Source organism: Scomber japonicus, chromosome 9, assembly GCF_027409825.1.
Source record: "Scomber japonicus isolate fScoJap1 chromosome 9, fScoJap1.pri, whole genome shotgun sequence".
NCBI classification, from domain to species: Eukaryota; Metazoa; Chordata; class Actinopteri; order Scombriformes; family Scombridae; genus Scomber; species Scomber japonicus.
Window position 1 is genome coordinate 25,891,025 of NC_070586.1, and position 26,180 is coordinate 25,917,204.

Here is a 26,180-nt window from a genome sequence, read left to right on the forward strand (position 1 = left end):
TGAGCTTCACTGAGTTTAACACTGTAAAGCTAGCATTCATATGCTAAAAGAGGAAAATATATCTTTGCTCACTTTAAATACCTAATCACAGAATTTGTGACATCACAGCAGGTTTAGAGCCAATTGTAGTCCATTATATATCTTTCACAAGTGTGATGTGGAAACTCGGGGCCTCCAGCGCACAAACACTGAGAGTGGACTTTACAGTGAAGCAGTTGGCATCTTGCATTGACGTGTGTATTTGTGTTTGTCTTCAATGTCTTTAAATAAAAACTTTGCCAATGTTGGACTGTATTTTAGTTTGGATGACAATAAAAGTTATCTGCTAAATGAAAAAGGCTTTTTATAGAGAAACCAGTACTCTCAAAACTCACCAGTTCTAGTATCAAAAAGGCCCACATTCATACATAAAAACAAAATGGTAAAGATATCGAAAAAATAAAAATAAAATCCAATCTTTAATGTATGGATGCAAAGATATTCTTTCACCCCCCAACCCATCCTCCACAATCCATCCCTTCCTCCCACCATACTGACTCCCTGAGGGGACATTTGGGTTCAGCTTTGGTCCATGATTGGCGGAGAAAACAAACCCATCCTCCACAAGAATGTGAATACTCATGAGAAAGATAGCCAGCAATAGATGGACTGACAGACAGGTAGAAAGAAAAAGAGATGAGGCCAAGACCAACCCCCACTCCCTCATTTACCCCTACCTACGCACACATCAGGTCTTATGGGGTGCAGCAGCACACAGGTAAGAAAAGGGGATAAGTAGATAAAAGGAGGGAGGAACAGAGGAGCAAAGAGAAGGATGGAAGGACAGAGCTGGTTTTCATAAGACAAACCCTCACCCTGTTTGTGATTGACAGACACTGTCACTGTGGCGTTTTCTTCTTCCCATCTCTGTCACACAACACAGACACACAAACGAATTAGAGCCAGCATAGGCTTATGAATCGCTGTCATCTTTGCATCGTGCCACCTTTCATCAGAGCTGCAAGTAACATTTCACACACACACACATACACACAAACATACACGCATGCACCCACACACACACACACACAGAGCATCTGCCTACCAGCTGCTCAGTTGAGGGGACATTTAATCAAATGACTGAAATGTTCAGATACAAACCAAATGCTAACATCTGATCACATTATAGTTTTTGCAGTTAGCACACAACAAATGATGACTTAGACACGCCTTTTATTAAAAGAAAATGACAGAAAAACCTTAAGTGACAGATCTCATATCATCTGTTTCTGCAGTGTATTGCAGGACAATATTGTCCACCATCAGCACACTCAAAAATCCACTGTTATTAACATGTATATTGTCTGGTATGAGTAAACAGAATATGTATATAGTATGGATTTCAGGCACAAACGCTGTCTGTCAAAGCTTGTCTCAAAGTTTACTCTTTACTGTCTTACACTTCACTGCAGTCCCTTATCTCACTTCCGGTCCAGGTTGTGTCCTTTATCTGTACCTTAGAGCAGTGCAAGTGTGGGTGGGTGGGAGAGGAACTGCATGTGTGTATGTGTGTATGTGTGTGTGCGTGTGTGCGCACGCACATACATGGAGGTGGGTGGTGAAGTGCCACCACTTCAGCGGAGGTCATCACGTCCTCCTTCTCTCATCCACCCATCTTGCGGCCACCTCAGGCCCATTAAGAGCCATTAGTGTGTGTGGTCCTTTGCCATCATAATACATAAATCTCTTCCTCTCATTTTCCCTCTCTCCCTCTGTCCCTCTCTACTTCTGGGAAACAGTAATTAGGGATGAAGGAAAGGTTACAGTGAGCAATAGTACATCTAAGGCAGTTGTCACTAAGTGAGTGTATTGCACCGTGTTGCATATAGCCCTGCCGTCAGCTGCATTCAAAGTAGTTTGCACAAGAAATTCATGTGTACTCATTCACACACATACATGCAAGTGTACACAGGCATACGCAAACCTAGCACACACACGCATGCATACACACACACACACACACACACACACACACACACACACACACACAGACACACATGCATACATACACGTGTGCGCACAGAAACCCATCACAATGCAGAACAGCTAGAATGAGAGGGACATTAATGAGCTATGCGCTAGCATCAGAAGCCAGCACTCAGGTATCTATTATATGCTTTCTTCAATGGCCACAGATAGGGATGAGGAAAAAACACCTGCCAAATGCAGCACAGTGACCTCACTGACACCATATGAGAAATGGTGTGTGAGAGAGAGAGTGACAACAAGGACAGCTCTGGGATTTAAAATTAGTAATGTCATCACACAGACGCAGGTTATCAAAGTGGGTTTGTATGCATGAAGGTGAAAGTGTGTTGTTTTTTTTTTTTTTTAATTTATAATATCTATACTTTGCAATCCACCACTACACACTTCACTAGCTCAAAGTAATCTTATGTGTGTGTTTTCATGATGAGCAGGGTGGGCCACGCGGCTGAAAGCTGAGACAAGCAAAGGGTTTCAATTGTCTTCTCTTCTTCATCCTATTTGTGATTATACCTGCTCTTTAAAGCTGTGATGATGACAGCATGGTACTTGTATTGCACTGCCAACCCCCTTCTTTTTATTAGATAGCTGTCGCAGGTAGGTGCTGTTTTTGCATGTGTCTGTGTACGCGTGCCTGTGTGTGATTAGCAGTACTGGATGCTTTGTGAAGGCTTGTGTTGCACAGCTGATTTCTAGCTGATAAAACCAGCCAGTAAAAATGTGCCCGAGCACAATAGCATACACCTACACTAGCACATGCACATACACTGGGCAGATTAGTGGGCTTTGAGCAGCACTGATATATGTGGTGGTACTTGGTCTTATCAGTGCTCTTTGATAAGGTACATCTTTATTAAATTCTCCAACTGAAAGACAGCCAGTCTGGAGAAAAGGAATATGTAAATAGGTAGAGACCATTCAAGTCTTCGAACCGACCTCACTGTGCCCCTCCATTTGCAACCCCCAACCTTCTTCCATCCCCTATCTCTCCATCCCTTCATCTTACAGGAGGGCCACAGTGGCGACAGACAAAGAGCTGATGCTGCCGGGCGAGCAGGACAGAGATGGGGAGTGCAAAAGAGAGAAGGAGGCAGGAAAAAGAAGTAGGCGATGGAAGGAAAATGTCTCGCCTTCAGCCGAGCAGAAAAACGGGGTCTGCATGAGTTGTGAGAGAGGTGAAATAGCTTTTTCTTTTCATTTTACACGCCTTCCCTTCCCGGTGCAACCCTCACCCTTTACCTCTCGCCCCCTATTACACACATACAGACACAAACACACACACACATACACTCACACTCCCTGCCCTCATTTTGTGACTGTGAGAAGAAGCACAGCGTGTGTGTATCTCGGTCCTAGAGCTCCCCCCTCTGATCTTGGGTGGTTGCTGCAGCGCAAAGGAGAGTGGTCGACCTCCTGTGGCTAGCCAATAAGGCATCGCCACGGCTATTTAGGTCGTGGCACCCGTGTTCGGCCTGTGGAGCCACGCCGCTTGTGATCACGCACACATTAAAAGATGCCAACACACACCAGCTGGGACGTACCGCACCTAACCCTAACTGAAATTAGACCACTTCCCATAATCACACTGACTCTCACAAACACAAACGGTTACTTATTGTAAAGTGTGTGAACAGACACGTGCTGCATATGCTCATACACAAGCACTCATAAATGTGTTTCAACTAAACCTCCTAAAAATGAAATGGAATAGGTGTAGTAATGATGAAACACATGTTGCCCCATTTTTCTCTTAAATCAAATTTTATAATTGAAACAGCAAGTTTTCAATATCTTCCATTTTCCTATTAAAATAAGTCATGACTTCAATCTAACATGACTGCAGCACTGAGTGATAATACAACAGGGCATTCAGTTGATGTGTGGAGAATTGTTACATGTCAATGAAATCTATTGAAAGTGTGTGCACGAGCATCTGTGAGTGATGTGTGAGCGTGTCTTTGTGGTAAGGACTAAGGATGACAGGGTGTGAAGGGTTAACTAGGCTAAGACAAAGACATAGGCTGAAACCATTGTGTTGAGTGGAGGGCCTCTGGAGCAGATGGGGCCTTAGGGCTCTCACTTTCTCTCTCATTCTAAAACTAAGCTCAAATCAATGACAACAGTATAACAAGCAGAGAAATTTTACACACAAATAACTGAGCCTGCATGCATTAATCATAAATCTGCACAAATCTCTGTAGGATGCTGAAGCAAACAAACCAGCCTGAATCCTCCAAATAGTTATTCCCATCAGCTCATCTCAGTGCTGCCTGTTATAAACTTGTGATCTCCCTTCTCCTTCTCCCTGACCTCTCAATCTGTCCATTTCTTCCTTCCTTCCCTGTGTGCACCCCATCATTTCCCTCGCTCTCCACGTCTTCTTACTTCAAATCTTGCCCCGTGGATTTTCTGTCAAATCTTAGCACATTTACTGGAGAATAAATATACTCCTTTGGATGAATAAGTGCGATTCTTCAGAGCATGTGAATAAACAGTGACTTTATAACACTCATAAGTCTGATGATAAATATCTGAGGGAGTTATTGTTTGAAACATCAGAGTGACTCATAACGCAAAAGAAACAATCGTTCTCATTGTCTTTACAACTTGGATATTTCAACATGTGTCAGACAGCCATCAATTCAAGCAACATGCCTCAGTGCCAGGTAAGATGGGCAGTCAGTAAGGAAGGGGCAAATGCATGAGATTCACTTTACTTGTGTGTAAGATTTGCTGTAGATGTGTGTGAACAAATTAAAGCAAGGAAATCAAGCACACACATGGATTGCATGTAGTCCATGAAGTATTAAGGAAACAGCACCATACTGGTCATTGTGTATTGTGTATTACATTTTTTCCTGATTTTATCTTCTATCCTTTTATAGCATTTTATCTAGAAGAGGGCAGTTGACACCACAGTTCTGCTGGGTTAGCGTGACACAAGTTCTTTCTAATGTTGACATATTTCAGTTGAGCTCTCCACTCTGAGTATTTTCCTTTCGCACACGTTCCCTCAGTGGTCACGTTTCCATGGACTTTAAAAGTTGTACATGTTTAATTCAATTGTTTCTCCCTAGTTGGAATAAATATATACTTTCTGCGTATTTTTGCCCCATGTGGGGGTAACATTAGGCAACATGTAGAGAGACAAAGAGCATATGAAGTTAGCAGCTGTGAATGTAGCAGTTTAGGCTATTTCTCAGTGAATAAATGCTGCAACTCCTCAAGACATGACGATGGGTTAGCTTAACCTGACAACTTCACTTAAAGTGTAGTGGTCAGGCTGCACTCAGCCACTCCTAAACAGAGAGCAGAGAATTGTCTGGTTGCGGAACATTTTGACATATCCCCCTGATGTATTCATGATTTATTTTGTGCATATCACACAGCTGTTGCGATTAAATGCGTTGGTGCATGTAATCACCAGAACGTATTACATCACGTGCAGCTGTGAACAGCTGACCCGAAATCAATCAGAATGATTTTAATCAGAATGAACAAAAAGTGAGCATGTAACTGCAGCTAATTTAATCTATCTTATTCTAAACCCATTCACACAAAGTGAAGACACTCTTACAATAACACTAACTCACATATCTCTGCATGATCTGGTGTCTCTCATGTGGGTCGTCCAGCATGTTGACAGACAAATCTGAGATGGAAACAGCGGCGGATGCAGTGAGTGTGACCAGCAGCACCAGCACACCTTCGCCTTCCTCTAGCGGCATGTCCAACTTGTGTGTGTGTTCTTTACTGAGAAGCGAGAGGTCGATTGTACACCTAAAGCACACACACACAAACACACAAAGAATTACAGCGATAAAGTATTGTTTATAGTCGTTATCATTTCATCAAAAAAAAAAAAAAATATATATATATACAGTACATACACATATATATATATATATATATATATATATATATATATATATATATATATATACACAGTATCAGTCAAAAGTTTGGACACGCCTTCCCATTTGCTTTAATGAGAAAGTGTGTCCAAACTTTTGACTGGTACTGTATATTGCATGTTGCAATTGAGCATAGCAATAGCAACACCTTAACAATAGTATACACATAGCAAGAGTCATGTGTGTAGGATATATAGTTGCAACTGCAGACAACTTGGCCAAAGCTGACACAATTAATACCTTTAAGTAGGCACTTGAGAGCATCTTCTCTTGGCTGAATTGATTTTCTGGCATGCCCTTAATATATCTGTAGTTAGTATCAAGGCAGGCCAATAGTAATTATTGGACTTGGGTCAAAGAGTTCAAAGGAAAGGCTTCCTCAAGTGCCTTCATGCCGATAAAAAACTATGAAAAATTCATTTCCCCAGGAAATGGCCTAATATTCAGCCAGGGATTCAATTTTCAAAGGACTGCCATACGTTGCAGTAATCAACTGGATATTGAAGAGGAAGTAAAAAATGAGTAAATCCGAACAAATGACATTTTGGACTAATATTACCAGTAATAATGTCATTATGCAATCTTCCGTCTGAATAGTACCTATAATAACTATTTAATTCTGGTAAGCTGTTCTACCTACACCATCTGGCAGAAGAAAGATATATTTATATAGCTTACAGAAAGACTGAGAGAGATTTCTGTACCTTCCCATGAAGTCATCCTTCTTGCCAGCATCTTTGTCCCAGACTGTAATATCCACATACCCACCCTGCTCCTCATACAGGTGGAAGTCAAACTGCTCTCTCCACTGAGGATTCAGCGTTTTGGGAATTGTCTGAGATTACAAAAGAAGGAAATACATTTTTGTGTCTAACACTGTGTCTTTATATACTATAACATTTGTAAGCTAATAACGTAGATAGTTCATAGACTGTAAGGGTCCATAGTCATCAGCTGCATAGTTCAAAATACGGTGAAAAATTGATTGAGTTGATAGAAGATTTTAGCTGAGTTCAAATGTTCAAAGTGATTAAAGTCATATGAAGATAGTATTATCAAAAAGGAGTGTGTTTACCTTGCTCTTGTACTTTTGGTGCCCCAGCCTGAATTTGACGTAAGGGTCACTGAGGCCGTTGGCATCCATGGGCTGGAAGCTGCGACCTTCTATCAAACTGATGCTGACTATACCTCGCCACAGCTGGGCTTTTCTGTGCACATCTGACAGACGCATACTCTGATACTGTAGCAAGTAAACACACATTCACAGAAACAGTTACGCACAGACATGCATACGGATACATGCATGTACACAAACACCCACGAACACACACACACGCACACACACACACACACAATAATTAACCACAAGATAGAACTTTTAGGCATATATACACTTTGTAAACCAGAAAACAATCAGCAGTAACACATCAAAATACATCAAGACAAAACAGAAATGAGCAGGCAAAACACATACGGCAACACTGGAGCACAAAATGAGATAATTTAACACAATTTATTCCTGGGGTCTGAGCTCTCCTGACATGCCAGATCATCAATTAATGACAGGATTGTATTCTACTATTCAATCAGCAACTGTATAGTAACATTGTGTTTGCCTTTGTTGAAAAATGAATGAATTTACGGATAACATTTTTACTTTTGAATTAACTGTAGAAGAAACTGCTCAAAGTCTGCACAAGAATATATATGTCATTGCATCAGTGTGGTCTTTTTTTTTGGTAAAAATTAGAAATATAATGAATGACCTGGAAGCAAGTGACCAAAAATGGGCAAACCACTGAGATGCAGTGCCACTCGGAACATTTCTTATTCCATCTGGCCATACTGTAAGTTGGCATCCCTGCAAATTCAGATTGATGATTTTATTACAAACTAAAGTCCATTTTTTCCAACAGTTGCCTCACCACTTACAGGCCTATTTAACCTCTCTTTGAATCATGTCAGTATCCTTCACTAAAACAAAGAGCAGGGTATTTATTTGTCAAACAAATACACCCCTCTCTCACTCCCTCTCTGCCTTTCTCTCCCCTCCTTCCTCGTTAGTGAGAATTTATTAGCATAGCTTTTGTTTTGTGGGTGAATTTCATTAAACTCTGAACAAACCCTGCCTCACAAGCGCAGGCCTTTGATCTGGAGACGGAGCCTCTTAATTTCCATTCTCCAGACATTAAACAATGCGAATGGCCCCCTGCAATACAGCCAACCTCCCATACAGCAACTCCCACCTCTTTCATTTCTCCTGTACACTTGCTGCTAACACACTGTATGCTAATGATGAGAGGTCGCCGTTATGTCCTACTCGAGCACAATCCTAATTGTTTCCTTGTTTTGTTGCTACGCATTTCTTGTTACAGAAAACCATGGGCTATTTGGATTGGAAATCCATATCCCTCTGCCAGAGCACAGCAGGAGCGAGATCATGCACAAAGATGTTCAGAGGCTGAAAGTCTTACAGCAGATACCCAAGTTACATTTAAAAACGAACACACGGTTCAACTCCTGTCAGCCATTTGGATGAAGAAAAACGTTTGAAGTGCCAAAATAAGCAGTTTGCCTTGTGCTGAAGTTAGAGAGACCTGGATTTAATATGCCTCTGACTCATAATTATTATCTCAAACTACTTCTTGAATAGTTTGCATCTTCTACTGTTGGTTCAACACACATAGATGCTTCATTAAAAAGAAGTGGTTGTGTAAAAATAACTGTACTGTAAGCAGTCGAGCACGGAGGCAGGGAGGGACTCAGGAGCAGCGCCTTTTTTGGTGGGGTAGCACAGTAGCTAGTTAGTTAGTGTTTGAGCTCATTCCCGAGTCACAGGCGGGGTGGCCCAGTTTGGAGGCTTCAAAGGCTCGGTTTAGGGAAGCGCGATACAGCAGGACGTCTGCCCAGCTCCAACCAAGCACACTTCAAATGTGTATCTGTGTCTCTTGGTGGTTATCAAACTTTTTACGTTAGTTACGGGAAAGTGAGGAGGTGCAATTTAGGAGATTGAAAGTGAAATGGAGTTTTCAAACTCATCCACTGTTTCTTGCTCAACTTTCTTGACTTTTAAACAGCAAGGGAAAGGATACCAAAAACTTTGAAAAATGAGGATTATAAACAAACGTATGTAAGTAAACCAATTTATGTGCACTAAATTGTTCCATATAAAAAAAGATAGGTGCTACATGCAAGAGCCAATGAGAAGAAGCAGGTCCTCAACTGGCATGCCCTCTGTTCAACCTGACAGCCCACAAGAATTAAAAAATGAAAGCAAAAGGTAGCAATATCGTATGTATGGTAAGATGTGAACTCAAAAGAATGTGAACTCCGAAGGGTTTCCACTTGACATAAAGGGGTCTAAGAGTCATTCAACAGAATCAACAATCAACAAGCATTCTTATTGCACAGTTGATTTGCTGTACAGGACTGCTTGAAAACCCCTAAAAGCAAACCAATTGCTTTATTTTCTCACACAGCAGCTGCAATACACTGTGCAGATCAAAGGTGGAAGAAGCATGAATATATAGTACTTGGGGCTCAAGTTGAGCAGAAGTGTTACAACTTTTAAACTGTTGAAAAGGACAAAGCTTGAAATACTAAATATGCTTAAAACATATTCCAAAAAATGATATATAACAAAAAGTCACTGTAATGCATTACTTCCACCCTTGTTGTCTATTAAATATAACTTTTCTCTTCATACTCATGAATAGACACAGGCACGTTGGCACATGCATTTCATAAAACAGTATTTACATGACCTCAGGTGATGTAAAAATAGATGTTTTGGTGGTATATTGCAGCCTGTGGAAAATAAGCTGGTGACAATGAGAACCAAAGAACTGATAAAGAAAGAAAACTGGTAATACCACTGTGGGAGGAGGAAAAGAAGGGAGGAAAGGAGAGGGCCAGGGAGACTCCATCCATGAACCAGGACACCAGTGAAGAGTGCAGGAAAGGTGAAGTGCAGTGCGGTCGGTAGTGGGGTTACAGTACATTTGGAAGTTTGTGGGTGGGGGAGTTACATGCTGTTTTAGTTTACCTTACTAGATCGCTTCCAGTTCCTTCTCAAAAGCATGGTCTGTAAATGAGACAAAGCGGTTACAGAGCACCCCCCACTGTCTCCCACTTAGAGCTGCAGGGTCAGAGGTTAAAGGGCATGGGGTGTATGAAGATCAGATGTTAGCCCTGGCCTGGTGCAAGGGAGGGTTAGATAAGGAGTGGGGGCAGTTGTCATTCATGCAAGTTAAGTAAAGCAGGAAGTGTATAAGAAGCAGTCTTACTTGTCATATGGTGTTATGAAGTATTTTCATACACAGACATGCGCACACACGTACAGATAAACATGTATGTATACATTAGCAGCAGTTTGTGCCTCTCATACTGTATAACCATCATTCTCATACTTGATACTTTCACAAAGTGCATTTCCATTCATAGACCCAAAAAAAGACAGCGAGTGAAAATAAGACTGCTTACATGTTTGCTTTGCTTGCTTTTTACTTCGTTTGGGTCCAATAATGACACTTTGCGAAACAATTAAACATTGTTCTTCCAAAGTTTCAACTATAAAAATAATCATTACCCAGAAGGACTATTTACATGTGCACAAATAAACTCACATAATGTCCAATTTCCAATGTCATCACAACACTCAACTTGAAAATAAGCATTATGTAAAGCAAACACTGTTGATGCCGTATGATTATTGCAAAGACCACATTATTAACAGTTTAACAGAAGATTAATTTAAAAGTAGATTAAAGGTTCAGTATTCATCCCTTACTATACCAGTAGATGGCAACAGAGAGTGTCATCTATAACCTTGTACTCATTTTCTTCACAGTTGGAGAAATCCAAAATGATGCTTAACCTAAATAGAGTTTATTTGTTCTGTCAAATGTGGACTCTCTGAACTACAGTACTAAATAAGCAGCAGAATTAAGACATCAGATCAAAAGGAATAAAATATTTCCCCCATGACTCTGCCTTGTTCCGGATCGAGCATGCAGGGGTCCAATTAACCAAACAAATAATTGAACAGAAATAAATGCAACTCTGAAACATCGAGCACGTCCGCAGAGGCACCAGCCAACATAATTAGGAAAGAGAATCCAGTGCTCTTTGAACATGGAACTTTTTTCACAGAACATATTAATTACACTTGTGTTTATGCATATGTATTTGCTGAGTTGAAGAGTTTCCAGTAAAAGAGGATGAATGAAGCCAGCACATTCCAGTTCAACACAGCCTGCCTCGCTTCGTGATGTACGAGCACAGAGTTCACTTAAACTAAAATAACACTTTGATTAAGAATATTATAAAATTTAAATTGATTTGTTTGCTTTCTTACTGAAAAAAAAAAACAGTTAATTATTCAGGTTTTCTATATTTAGCTACAGTATATCAGGCATATTATTCTTTATCTTGGTGTAACATATTCAAAATGATACATAGCAGGGTAAGTAAAATAGGGAGGTATGATTCCTCTTTATGAGAAGGAAAAGTAATGTTTGCAGGAAAAGTGACGGAAAGAGAGATGAATGAGTAATCTGACAGAGTTTAATTATGTTTCTTACAGCATCCCTCAGGTCTCCCTCCTTCGGTGACAGAGTGACAGCTAGTTCCAGGCTACCCAGGTTATGTTCAGGGTACTGTGGGTCCTTCAGGTCCAGCGTCACATCCAGTGTCCTACAGGGAAGCACAGTTAACCAGGTTCACATAAAAAGCCATACTATACTAATATTGTACATTCATAGCTATGCAGTGTATCAATTCCACATTCATGTACATGTACATGAATGTAAATGGATGCAGATATGAAAAATGACTATCCACTATTACCAACTATCTTATCACAGAGTGAAGACAAATGTGTAGTCAGTTAAAGTCACTCCCTAACTGACTGACCTGTGCAGTAAAATAAACTTGAATAACTAATTCTCATGAACAGGGTGAACTTATCTTTGAAAACTATAGATAAATCATTTGACATTGTAACATCGCTCTCTTGGTGCCTGCTGCTTGTGTGGTTGGTTTGACTTCCTGCCAGCTGGAGAGGACATCAGGAAACATCAGTAAATTAGGCCTCAGCCTATTTAAGAGGCTTCATTTCTAACATCTTTCTCTTCTCTTCCTCCCAGGACTCCACCAGCCAGTTTGGTTAGAATTTGTTTTTTTTGCACACATCACACACTACACTTAACCACACACTGAATTAATTATGGACTTAGCTGACTAACACTATTATTTTATTTGAGTTTAAGTTGACAATAAATGTCATTTTTAATTTCTTCATTCATGTGTGATTCCCTATTGTCTTGGGAGTCTTGGCCAGTTCATGATAACATACACAATGTAAATTATATTGAAAAATGTAAATGTGGCAAAACTTTCTAATAAAAAAGTGCACACAATAAACAATGTCATGTTAACATTCTGATTTTTTTCCAGCTGAGATATTCACACTGAAAACTGTAGCACCAAATCTTGTAAAGTGATTTATGATAAAAGAGATTAGGTAAGTGGCAGTATCTCTATATAGCAGAAAGTCAACAACTTTTAGTAGATAGAAAATGCAATTTCAGAGGAAATTGTGTATGACTGCTGAAAGCTGAAAATCATTGTTCTACATTTTTGGAAATGGAATTGCTTTGAAATTCTACCAAGACTAATAATGTTGGCTAATAATGATGAGTACTGCCCGGGGCAGGTATTGAACTCAGAACTTTGTAATCTAATAAGGAAACTGACCATGAACAGATTTAACCACTGAGAAGGCAAAGATCCCATGAATATGAATATGATTAGATCTCTGAAACATATAGCGCTTCTAGCTCAATTATATGATTATTAGTGGCAGCAGGAGTTGCTGAGCATGAGGATGTATAATATGTGTACACAGTCTGAATGAAGAGAGAATCTGTAAGCTTAAGAAACGGCAGTGAGAGGAGACACACAAGCTGCTGATTGGATTGCAGCCAGTGGAAATATGACAGTGCTTTCCCTATCAATTAAGGTTTAGAAACTATAACTGCTGTGGACTATATGTTTATTTTATGAGAGAGAGAAGGCTTGAGGGAACATTTTAAGGTGTGATGTGTGCTTGGAGAGTTAAAACTGTGGGAGTGAGACGTGTTAAAAAATGTTTTTCTGGTCTAAAAATATCTCTGCTCTGTCCTGTGCCTGATCACATGACTCGCTGATGTAAAAGCCCTCCAGTTGGACTTAAATCACTCAAAAAACCTCCAGCCATTATGCAGTTAAATTCCTCTTCATATACTTATCCGTGCTATAAAATACAAATGTATCACTGATGTGCTTCATGAGGTTTGAGGTGAGTTTCCAAAGGCTGCCACAAGAGGGAGACCACAGGCTATATTTGATCAGGATGAGTGCATTAAATGTGAGAAAAAAGCTGCTGCCTGAACAATCACTAAACACTAAACATTTATTGTCTATTATGGGGCAGATTATACAGCTAGCAACACTAACATATTAGCAGAGACACAGCAAGGAAGAGTTAAGTAGAAAGACAGGAGAGAGATTAGAGGATAAGGGAGGTGTTAACATAAAAGAAAAGAGGGATAAAAAAGGAAATAAGCCTAGGCAAAAAGATAAAAAAGACCTCTGATGTTCCAGTGACTCCAGGTACAGGTATGCTGAGCCCATGAAATCATCCTGAAGTCCAAAGTCATAGTCAAAAACCTACAGAGACACAATGCATTGTAAATGTATTTTGTTTTTGAAATTATTTGCACATACTTTTCATAACTGGCTTAAAAAGGAAGTTTACAAAACATTGTGTGTTCATGTCCAGTGAGGACTGAACAGCCCCACAAAATAAAGCATCAATTTATATTAAAGCAGGAAGGCAGTTGGTGCTCAGGATTAATATGATGTACCTTGACATAGAGTGGGTCCCTCAGGGTCTCTACCAGAAGGCTGACTCTCTCCTCCCAGACTGGGTTGAGGTTCTTATGGATAGTCTTACTCCTGAACACCTCCTTCCCTGCAATCTTAAACTTCACATATGGATCACTGGTCCCTGGGGATGAAAAAGATCAGACACACAGGATTAAGCTAAATACTGTCTGTCTATCTATCTACAGGGTAAATTATTAGGGTCAAATTAAAGAGTTTAAGAAGATCGCCTTCTTCAACATGTCTCACTTCAGGATTAATATCTACTGTATATCATATGTACAATTGGGATTGGGGTTCATATTAGCTTTGCATGCTGATGGTCAGGACAATGGCACACATTACTTTGAAGGCCTAAGGAGAGTCATTGTCTACTGTGGATGAAGCTGGGTCCCATACAGTGCCTACATTTGACCACTAGATGTAGCCATTGGTTTACAGTATGTTATTGTGCCAAAGAAACAGCTGATTTTGGTGTGAAACTTCATTCTTTCTGATAAGTAATATTGAGCAGGAATTGGACCTACCAGCTTACAACCATTTCACAAATAAAAATGAGTTTTTGCACAATTTAACATTTGATCTAACATGCAGAGATGTAAACACACACATATGCAAAAAGCCTGACAGTATATGACATGCACACACAGACACACAGTGCATTTGATGAGGAAACAGGCTAGAAGGTCTATATTATAAATCTCTCTCTATGCATTCACCATTCATCATGACAACAAATATAATTATGAATCTACATGTTATTGCCCTGAAATATGAGCATCCATCTTTCTCTCAATTTCTGTTTTATTCTACCCTCCTACTCCCAAAGGTCCATGAACTACAGCATAAGTCAAGTGGTTTGACAGGCACAGAATGTCAGAGTCCAGGTAAAAACACCCCATAATGGCAGAGAAAACGGTCAACAATTTAATTTCTCAATGACATTCAGTCCATCAGACAAGTTCATAAGTTCATAAGGTCATAGGCATTTGAAAACAACAAGCCACAACATAGATTTGGAGAGACTGAAACAGTCATGATGGCAGTGGTTTGCATTCAGAGGCATATTTGTCTTTGAGATAATCAGGTTTACTGGCTTGGCAGTCTGCTCACGTCCAGATTTAGATCAAAATTAAATGTCCACTGGAATCTAGACGGGACTAATCACAGGCATTTCACATATATACATATTTAATGCACATGTACACATAGATAAAGTACAAGCTGCACAGAGAGGCTCATTTCCTTTTATTAATGATTATTTTTTGTGAGCACTAGGTTTCTCTTTGGACAGTGCAGTAATGAGAGACCACAATGTTTCACGTTGAGGGAGTTCCAGATACTGCATGTGATATTAGGACAGTAGGTGAACCACTCATTGTAAGAAAGATATACATTAATAAACCTTTTGTCCGTTTGTTTTAGTATTTGCACTTTCTGCAATGTTTAGGTTTCCACAGATTCAAAAAAACTGTAACATCTATCAATCAAAATACTATTAAACTAATTTAAACATAAAAGTCACATGAAGATAAACCAGAGTACATGAGGCACATGAACACAAAGATAAAAACATGCCAACACAGGCACCCTGATGATGGTGGTTTCACTATTGTAACTCTAACACAAAGGAGAGTGTTTTTGCTGTACATGACAGACTGCTCTAAGGTCATGATATGGCTGCAAAAGTGAAATACATCACAAAACTGCTCTCTTTTATCGTTCCCTCTATCTTTGCCATCTCATAGCTCCATTCAGTGTAGAGATGATAAACAGTAACGTCCAGTGAAACAGTAAACTGAACTGATCTGTTTGTTTGTGTGTGTCTCAAATCAGTGTCAGGTTATCATCCACTGACAAAAGTCATTAGCAGATGGGGTGGAGGCAATCCTATTATCAAATAATTCTCAAACTGTGGGGAAAAAAAACAAAAATGTAAGTGAACTTGTGAACTACACCTTATAGATACATACACCATACATTGTAACCATAAACCTGTAGCCTGTTGTTTATCTGTTATGATAATCTGCTCTGTTTTCTGACAGCGAGGACACGTGTTGACAAAAGACTGTACTCTGTCTATGTTCGCACATGTCTCATCATTTCAAGCGGGGGGTCCATCAGCTCAAGTGGAACAAATGCAAATATATAATTTTCACTCAATGACTTGACTGATGTGTATTAAAGATATTAAAGAGTACTAATGGCAAGACTGACATGAGTTATTTTGTCATTACAAGAGATGTGAGCAAAAAGATATGGTTCTGCTGATAAAGCGCAAGTAATTATCTGGAATATAATGCTATTAATTTGTCATTTGGGTTTAGCATAAGTGTGTCATTGACAGTATTTTAAAAAATATGCTTGGTATGAGTAAAAAACTGCTGATTTTATTCTCAGCTGCCAGCAAACTTTGATGTGTGAGTGGCAAAATCTGCACTAAAACTGGCATTCTGGGAAAAGATGTCCACTTCTTCTCATTTAAACAAACCAAAAGCACCTAATGCACACCAGCAAAAGCACTAGAAAAATACATACACACACACACACACACACACACACACACACACATTCACAGTTTCCCTTGACATATCAGTGCAGGACAGCTGCAGCGAGGGGACACAGGTAACAGGAGAGGAAATGTCTGGAATGGTGACTACTGTTTCTAATGTTATAACATATAGTGCAGTATCAAGCATGAAATAGATGAACAGGAAACAATTCCTTGTAAAAGAACTAAAGAGTGGTCCTCTAATGCATAATGGAGGCAAAAGCTTCTACTCTCTTAACTTGCAGCAACTTCTTTTCTATGTATTTTTCTCTCTCTGTGTCACCCACTGGGTCGATATTCCCCAGACACACATCACTGGCTCTGAGCCTCTGCATCCTAGAGTGCCAGCTTTATTGTACCATAAACACACACAGAGGCTGAAACGTATGAAATGGAGAAGGCTGATGCTGTGCAGTAGGTGGGTGGAGGCTGAATATGAGTAAGCGTGGGTACAGCACAGAGTAGCGATCGCAGAAGTGCCTTCTTGGAAATCAACCACCATATATGACATGTATATAATATTTCCCCACAGATGGGGAAAGTCCATGAAGAAAGAAAATGATTGTATGCCCCACATAAGAGATGGTGGATGGATAGGTCAATACGCAATAGGTATTAAAAGATCAATAGGTCTTAGAAGAATTAATAAATGTTAACATAAATGCCTAAAACCAGTTGGGGTTGGACTCAGGTTTGATAGATTGGTGCAGCACGGATGGTTGTCCAGCTTGCAGGCAGATGGCTAAGAAATGGAAGCACTGTGTAGTGGGAGAGTGGGAATAAGAAGTCAATGTGTCACACACTGATAAACTGCAAAGTAAGTAAGTGCCCTAGGTGTGTATGGGAGTGCAGCTGTGCAAAGCAAAAGAAAAAGATTTTCTGTCTTTCTACCACTCAGTGGCATTAGTGCTAATTCTTGTGAACTAAAAGGCAAGAAAAGCTTGTAATTATGTTTTAGAAGATTTAACAGCACTCTAAAAAAGAAAATGATTGCAATGCAATGTCTACAATGTATGTGCCATGAGTTTCTAAATACACCCTGAAGAACAACACTCGATCAACACTTGATGTGAAACACTCCTTTAGCTTTGCATGCTGGGATTAACACGTTGTTAACAGGAGAATGAACTGAAACTGAAATCAAAAGCAGGTTAAACACAGCAATCATGTCCTCAAATAAAACACAAATGATCAGTGAGGTCAAACGTAACATCTTTGTATTGCTCAGAACTCAAATACAAAAGGTCAGTTTGAAGGAATGAGGGTCAGGAAAGCAGTTGACAGCATTGGTTGTAACTACTAACATTATTCATGTTTATTTTAACACCAGGTGTAAATATACAGTTAATCTGCCACATACAATGCTGGGTTATTTCAGGGCATAAACCTTAGGAATAGACGCAGACATAATAAAGCCAAATTAGATTAAACTCCCTTATCTTCCCTTCTGGAAGAACCCCCTGGGTCCACACACTGGTCACGAGTGAGTGTGTGAGTCATGTTATTCGTGTTCTGTGATTGTTATTGAAACCAACCACTAAACAGCATAATAGCAGCTGAGAGAAGAAATAAACTTGTGTGTGAGAGGACCCAGCGGTATATTCAGCAGGTACATTTGCTTTGGGTGTGGCACACAGGCAGATATAAAAGCCCCTGATAGACTTACTTTTGAAAGCTGCTCTCTATCTTCCTGACAGGCAGTTGAAATCATAATCCACCACACATGTATCTCTACTGGACACTTAATGGGCAACAGCCATGAAAATACTGCTCACTGTGTCTGCCTGCCAGTAAGCCAACCACTCTGCCAGACACCTGAGAATGCAGCAAACTAAAAGGAACAGTCTTTGATCCATGAAGGAAAGGGCAGCCCCACTACCAATAATTGAAATGTATGATCGTAACCTTCTATCATCTTTTAATTGGCAGGTAATCGGTAAGCATTTGAACAAATAAAATCAGATTGATTTTGAAAAACAAAATACCCATTATCCAATTTATTGTCTAATGAAGCCATGTGTTTTATTAGACAATAAATAGGACATGAAACAAATGGTTCAAATTCAAAACATTCTTTCTAAGCCACTTACAATTAGCATGGCTCCTCACTGTTGCTGACTGTGCTCTTTCATTCCTTTATTCCTTATACTCATGATGACTCAGTTAAAATGTTTAAATTTGCTGGTGTTACTACAAGGTGTGGGTGAGTCAGATGAATCAGCATATAAGATGAAGGTGAGGATATGTATGGCAGCTGGTGCAGTGACTGAACTAAAGAGACTGGAGACTGTGAAGATGTTCATCTACTGGTGGTCCTGGTAAGAAACCGCCTATTTGCTTAAATTTATTGGCACTATCATCTTTGCAAACCTTAAATGGGAAAGCCACATTCACACAATCTTAAAATTGTCTCATGACAGATTCAACAGATGTCAAGCTATGATCCAGTTTTACCCATCTGTTGTAGGAAGTGTGCTCACTCTCTCAATCACACTTTGGTTAGGTAGTTTGAAACAAATATGCATTGGAGAAAAATTGTACCATAAAGAGTAAAGAGTGGATCTTAGATGACTCATCACTACCTCCCATCTCTCTCTTCAAATTATGAAGTTCAACTTCACCAAAAGGCTCTAAATACTGTGAGAGATGACTGTCACTCAGCAGCTCTTTGGGGAAATGCACTTTAGTAGGAGGCAGAGATAATTCTAGTTTGAATCTGAGTGGTTTTTAAAAAAAGGACATTGCTTCAGGCTAAATTAAGCACATTTTGTTTTTAGTTTATGGTTGTCTGTGTAATTATTAATGGTATTTTGTTTATTTTTAATATGTTTAGGTTATCTGACTTCTGCATTGCAAACCTTTTATGCTGTACATTGATTTCTTTAGCTTGGCTTTCATATTCATGATACTTTGTTTATTTTTGATTAAGTTTTGTATACATGGCCGTTTTATTAATGGTATGCTGTGGTGAATGTTGTCCTGTCCGTCCTGTTGCACTATGGATAAAATATCCTCAACTTAACTATAACTCATGCAAATCCAGTCTGGAGTGAGCCTTGAAGGGTAAGCCTATCATGTTAAAACAAGCTAGAGTGGACTTACCACTTATGTCTCATCCTACAAATCTTCACAGTCCACATAATATCAGGAGTGGCTTCCCACAGATGAAATCATCACTACTAAATGCTTCTCTCTTTCTCGCTTTCTGTCTTCCATTGTTTGCTGTATCTCTGCTGATTCTTGTGTGGCTGTGCATTATTACTTGACTGGAAAAAAAACTACAGTTACAACAACATTTACATGTTATGAACAGGTTATGAATTAAAAAGTAAAACAATAAAAAGATAACACCTGTGTAGACACACTAAAACACAGCCTATTTAGAAATGTTTATATTATTTACTAGTATAAACATTTCTACAATCCAGGAAGGATTTAAATATAAGGTTAAAATACAAACCAGCCAATGATCGAATTAATGATCCCACATGGTAAATATAGCAATATGCATAATAAAACTGACCAATTCTGGATAGCGTGTTGTTCATCACAGATGGGAGGCAGTGTGCATCTCTATACAACATAAACTAACATTAGAGGGACATGTATGAGTTAAACCCATCTTCATGTAATAAGTTATGTTTGTCTTTGATCTGGAGGAGCTTTTACTTTTATTGATACAATTGTGTATAAATGTGATATAGGCCCACTGTATTGCTCGGTTTAGAAACATTCATTTTCTGTAGTCACTGTACCTCGTGAGCTTTATTGCTTTTATGACTACTGTTCTTCTCTTCTCAGTCTATCTTCTCCTCTTACATTCAACAACATCTTCTCCATCTTCCATCTCATATTTTGCTTTCATTTGCTTCCACTCCCCCCCCCAGCTCTCTAAATGAAATTACTTTGTTAAACCCCATCACACTACTGTGAACTCCAGTATATTTCTTTCCTGCCTAAGGTACTTATAGAACGTTATGGCACTGACATATTGGTGCATCTTCCAGCAGCTTGCTCAATCTTCAGGAGCCTAGATTGGCCTCATGGTACATAAATAAGCTTAAACTTGTCTTTGGTATTCAGTGAAAAATGCAATTGATAGACTAGGTATCATAAATGCAAGTCCAAGTAAGTAAGTAAGTGAATTGAAAACTTAACCAACAAAGTCATACATACTGTATGACCAAGCAATCTGATAAAGGAGCAAACAGATTTCCTGAAGCTGCAATAAACAGTGCATCCCCATCATGCTGGGTAGCAGTAGAGGCTAGAGTAGCTAACTCATCAACCTCATCATAGGCCTGGAGAGGAGATTCTCAGCAGAGGCATTAGCAGCAGAGGAGGTGCTGAAAAGCTTTGAATTAAAAAGCAAGGCCTTAATCTGGAAAACCTTGTAAGCCAATGTGTGCACTAAGGGACCAAAAGTTCATCACTTTCTGTTTATTCTGACATCCAGGCTAGTAAAATACATGGATACATGATAAAATACAAGGCTATTGTCATGAACTATAAAAAGTTCATGCTGGCTGGTGTAGCATAAACAACCTGTATGGTTAGCCATGAAGATGAAAAGCACACAACTGCTGGGTGTCAGTCTCCTTTATCAGTCACTTGCATCACCAGGTTTCTCTTGCATCACCCAGTTTCCACATGTGACTACATTGCTCGTGTGTGTTGGACATCCAGATATTGCATTGCATTGCATACCATCTCTGGGATCAAGAAGAATCGAAGCTTGATATGCGCAGTTTCAGGAGCGGGAACACACACCAATTACACCCCTTCCGGCTCCTATATAAACAGACCTAACAGCTTCCCCCTCGTTCACTCTCGCTGTTGAGTTTCCCTCCCCCCCGCCCTCTCTTCTGTTCTTCTCTCCTCTCTTATAGGTTCCTGGGGGTTCGTCACTGCCCGGGCGCAGCGGCGGATCCTTCGTCCGACCTCCCGACACCGCATCAAGAAAAACTGTATCAAGAATCACTCCGCATCAAGGATACACAATTCATTCAAATTCTGTCAATAAATCTGTTAAAACGTATCTCGTTGGTGATGTGTTCCTTGCTCGTGAATGAAGATTATTTGCCAAAGCAATCCAATTTGACACCTTTGACTTTTTAGTATATGTAAAACATTCACTTTTTGACCATCATGTCTCGAACCACTGTAAATTAGTTGTTGATATATTACATTAAGGGAAAATATAACAACAACAAAGTATTAATATGTAGCACTGCAAAACAATATCTAGTTTAGCATTTAATTTGGAATTTTCCATATATTTATATTACCAGCTTTTGTTTCTCATTATTGGCAAGATATTATTGTATTAATTGTAAAACTACGTAATGAAGATGAAAGCCAAACATAACCTTTAAAAAATATATATCTGAGTCAAGTCAACTAAATGTCCATTTAGGTTTGGCAAGATTTGCTGCTGTGGTTTAACAGTCATTATAGGGGTGGACTGAAAATACAGAAAAGTTAATCAAAATCTAATGTTTCCATTTTGATGCCAGTGTTGCTCTGGGAGTGAGCGATGGTCCCAATGCATGCAACCATGTCTCCCTAAGCTCCAGACAAAGCCCAGAGCAATAACTAAGGACTCATTTGTTTTGCACATCCTGACCCACATAGGTGGTCATTCCATTGACAAAAGCACCACCATTGTGCCTCTCTCATTCTATATTTCTAACTCACTATCTTCCTCACACACATAAGCACACAAGTGCAATGAAAAAGAAGTATTGCGACATTAGCACTTGCAGTCACACAAATAAACACATGCGAGGACAAACACTTGCCTAGTTTATTGGACTGAGAGGCAGCATGGCAGTAAAACAGACAGAAGTCTTGGCAGTAATGGCAGACATGAGGACGTGACCTAGGTTAAAAAGTCTAGAAAAACAAAGGATGATTCCTGTCTGTCTGTGACAGTAGTTCTGGCCCAAATTCTGTCCCAAGTTCTGGCTCCAGTTCTGACCCCAGTTCTTGGAAATTAATGCTTAGAATAGACTTCTCCTGCTTGGCATACAATTTCTAACAATCATTCACAAAAAAGGCCAGGAGGAAGTTAGAAGTTACCATCTTGCTTCGTAATGCAGAACAGAAGATACTAACTAAAAATGTTTTAATAGACTTCAGTCAGGAACACTGTCATCATAGATCAAACCATTTATTGCGACAAATGGAAATACAGTTTTACTTGGCTCTGAAGGCTCCACTCCAAGATGCTCCCTATCTGAGTGGGCCTAAAGCAAGACATGAATTTCAGATTGACCCTTGAGCCATGATGGGACCCTGAACCAGAAAGGTGGAGGCTGGGGTGGTGGACGCCAGCTTTGCCAGCAGCAGCAGCAGCAGCAGCAGCAGCAGCGTGATAAGCAGTGTTGGTGTAGCAAGATCAGTGTAGGTGGGAGTCATATTTAAAGGGACCACCTTGTGGTGAGAATAGCTGTGATTGGTGTCTGACTGATAAGGTATGCTGATTCATTCAACGGCTGTCAGTTGATTACAGCTGTGTTGTATGACTTCTGTGTCTTGCATGAACTAACGCAAACCCATTAAAAGAACAGTCTACCCCACTTCAAAGGTACCTGCTACGGACTGCAGGATAGAAGATGACAGTAACACAGTGTTGTGATTAGCCACAGATTTCTATAATAAAAAACTAGTTTCTGTCATGGCCTCACAATGATGAGATGAACAATTCATTACTCGGCTCCATCATTTTCATCATCAATCTGTAGATACTCATTACATAGTCATGATCAATAGCTTTCTGTGTCAGTACAGGCCAGCCAAACTGTCCTGAATTATTAACTGATAATATATGAGCAGGTAATTACATCCCACTGAGAACAGTATGATGTCATTTACTAAAAATAAGTATCATACTCCATGAGAAAAAAAGATCATTATTGTTAAGAGTTCATGTTTCTAGGTTATAATTATCTTTTAATCAATACTCAAAAATACAAAAATAGAAACAGCACTGAGTAAAAAATAGCATCGGGAGCTGAATGCAAAAATCCAAACTGTATTCAAAAGCATAATATTATTTCTTATCAGTAATTTCTTATTGGTCAGATTTGGAAAAATACTATTTGAAATAAGGCAAAGGTTTTGCACAGTAGATCTGAGACTTACTGATAGCATTCAGAGTATAAAAATACAATGAATATTGATGACAAGCTGCCTACTGATAGCATTAGAAAGCCATCAATAATGCATAATGTCAGTATGAAACCAGTGCTGTTTCAGTCTAGCAGACAACCTGTTCACATTTCAAGTACAACACTTAGTTCTTTCGATGTGAGGCAATTGACTTAAGCAGAAAATGAATATCAGTGTATGGGTGGTGAAGAAAAGAGAAAAAATGCAACAACATCCGCTATGTACATTTTGTCGGGGTGAGCCGCCACGGCTTAATTATTGCTGCCACGCCTTCAGAATTGCAGCAGGCGCGTGGCGCACAGCAGGCATCCCAATGCTCCCGGAACTTCCGGGAGTCTACCGTATATTGATAGCGCCTCCTTGACCCCCACAAATGAGCTAGTGACTATAAATGCAGCATGTGTGAGAGCACAGCGTCCTGAGAGCTCTGTGTTGCTGCTTATTAGACCAATCACCACCACTTACTGGGGTGAACAAAACATTGCTGCACCCATACCTTGAAAGAAATCCTAGAGGAAACACTGTATCTGAGAAAGGATTTTCAATAAACACTGCATCCATGTGTTTTTTCAAACCTGGCAAAACTAAGACAGAAACTGGTCCACCCGAAAGACCATATACACAAACACAAGCAAAGCAATCTAGTATATGTAGCCTGATGCAGTGAGGAATGCACAGACTTGTATATCGGGGCAACTACCATTGACCATTAAGCAAATGCATTGCTCAACACTGGAGGACCAACTCCACAGGTCAAGACTCAGCAGTTTGCCTACATCGAAAGATAAGAGACAATCTTTTGAGGTCAACTACATGCATGTTTTGGATATGGAGGACAGATGGTTTGAAAGAGGAGTAAAGGAGGCCATTTACATCAAAGTGGAGAAAAACATCTCTCAACAGGGAAGGAGCTCTACCGTACAACACCACTTATTGCTCATCTAAAATGCTGTCATTTTATCCCTTCCTTCTGAGAAGAGACTTAGCAACAATTTGGCCTCATGTGACATGATTCCAACTACTCGTAGCAACAGCCTGGAGCACTAACAAGAAAGTGGTGTCATTGACCTTGATAGCGAGCCTGCCGAAGTTAAATACCTGAAACGCACCACCAATCAGTTCGAAAATGTTCAAGTATCTTCAACTTGCCCTCAGTTCAACCCTCCATGGACAACTATGACCTGGATAACTAAGAATCTACAGAAAATGTCAGTATACATATATTAATTGGACACAAACACATACAAAGATAACTTGTCTCACCTCGAGAAGAAGGAATGAAAATAGTGAAAGAAGATACCTTCAGAAGATAACATCTCACCATATAAACCATATGGTACTAACCTGAACTTTTTCCTTCTTCTAGGCACTCACTGCTTTGTTAATTTACAGTGCAGCAGGTCATATGCAGAGTTGGCCAACACATTGACTGTCAAAAAGGCTGTTATTAAGAACCACAGCATGAAGGAAGCTCACTGAGCCTTGTCATGAGGTGTGAGAACAGAAGAGGAGAAAAATGTGGTAGAGCTGCCCATAAAGTAGTCAGTCACGCTCAAGGGGAAAACCTAGAAAAGCTTCACAACCACGGATTGTTGGCACTTTGTGTGGCTACAAGTACTGTATGTGTATGTGCATGCGTGTGTGTGTGTTAATGGCCTATGTGTAGTGTCAGGACTGACGGATGGTCGCAACAGTGAGGTTTCCCATTACCCAGAATGCAATCGGCATTCGGGATGTATTGGATAAGGCTGAAGAGACAAGACATTCCATTATGGGATCCTGACAGATGGCTTGAGAGTCTACCTTATTACAATTCCACACAATCACACACTTGCAAGCTTCTGCTTTATACTGTGGAATTTATTTTTGTATCCTGCACTAACATCCACCCTAAATGAACCTGAACTAATGTGCAACATGGTTTTGCTGAAAAGTGTGAGATACCATCATAATTAGATGGTATTTAACATCATAAAGCTGAGCTGAATGAGCAGAAACCAAAATAAAGCAGGCAAGTGCACATCACGTAGGAGGATAATATGAGAGGTGAGAAAGCAATGAAAGGGACTTGAAGTAAAACAAAAGACAACATGCCGACAGTGTGTCAAGCTGTGTCTCTCTCACTGTTTTCACATCTTGTTGTGTGGAAAAAGAGATAATTAGATTCACTGTAGTTTGAAAATACCTCCACACTAATATTAGTCCTTTAAACATGCACACACTCCCCAAGGTTAAGACCTATTGGTTTAATATCTTCAGTTTAATATCCAAAAATACTTTACATACAGCTAGAGACTGATCCACTCATTATTAGTTTAGGGACATCAGATGATGTTATAAAGTTAAGCACCTTCCAAAAATGTTTCCTCTCCTATAGTCGTATTATTGTAAAAAAGTTACTTCTCATGCATTGGAAAAAAAAGAAGTACCCACCACAAAGATGTGGCTCAGTGACCTTACTAATACACTCCACCTAGAAAGGATAAGATATCCTCTCATGGATAAACTCACATACTTTGACAAAATTTGGTCTCCTCTCAGTCATTATCTCACACCTCCTATCAGAAATTGATATTTCCCCTTCACATTAA

At 39.6% G+C, this 26,180-nt stretch overlaps 1 protein-coding gene across 6 annotated transcripts in view; it reads right to left on the minus strand.

The window, feature by feature from the left end:
• The window catches only part of mctp1a (multiple C2 domains, transmembrane 1a), a 134,714-nt gene that overhangs the window by 54,749 nt on the left and 53,785 nt on the right, over positions 1 to 26,180 (minus strand). For 3 of the 6 annotated variants that reach the window (XM_053324820.1, XM_053324825.1, XM_053324822.1), the window contains 7 exons: positions 13,847 to 13,989; positions 13,570 to 13,649; positions 11,522 to 11,633; positions 9,985 to 10,023; positions 7,015 to 7,179; positions 6,644 to 6,774; positions 5,619 to 5,805 (listed from right to left, as the gene is read on the minus strand). In XM_053324820.1, coding sequence (XP_053180795.1) covers positions 5,619 to 5,805; positions 6,644 to 6,774; positions 7,015 to 7,179; positions 9,985 to 10,023; positions 11,522 to 11,633; positions 13,570 to 13,649; positions 13,847 to 13,989 — 857 coding nt within the window. Of the gene's footprint in view, positions 1 to 5,618; positions 5,806 to 6,643; positions 6,775 to 7,014; positions 7,180 to 8,982; positions 8,992 to 9,984; positions 10,024 to 10,348; positions 10,355 to 11,521; positions 11,634 to 13,569; positions 13,650 to 13,846; positions 13,990 to 26,180 lie in introns of all 6 variants that reach the window. The other 3 variants (XM_053324821.1, XM_053324824.1, XM_053324823.1) reach the window with 3 other exon arrangements.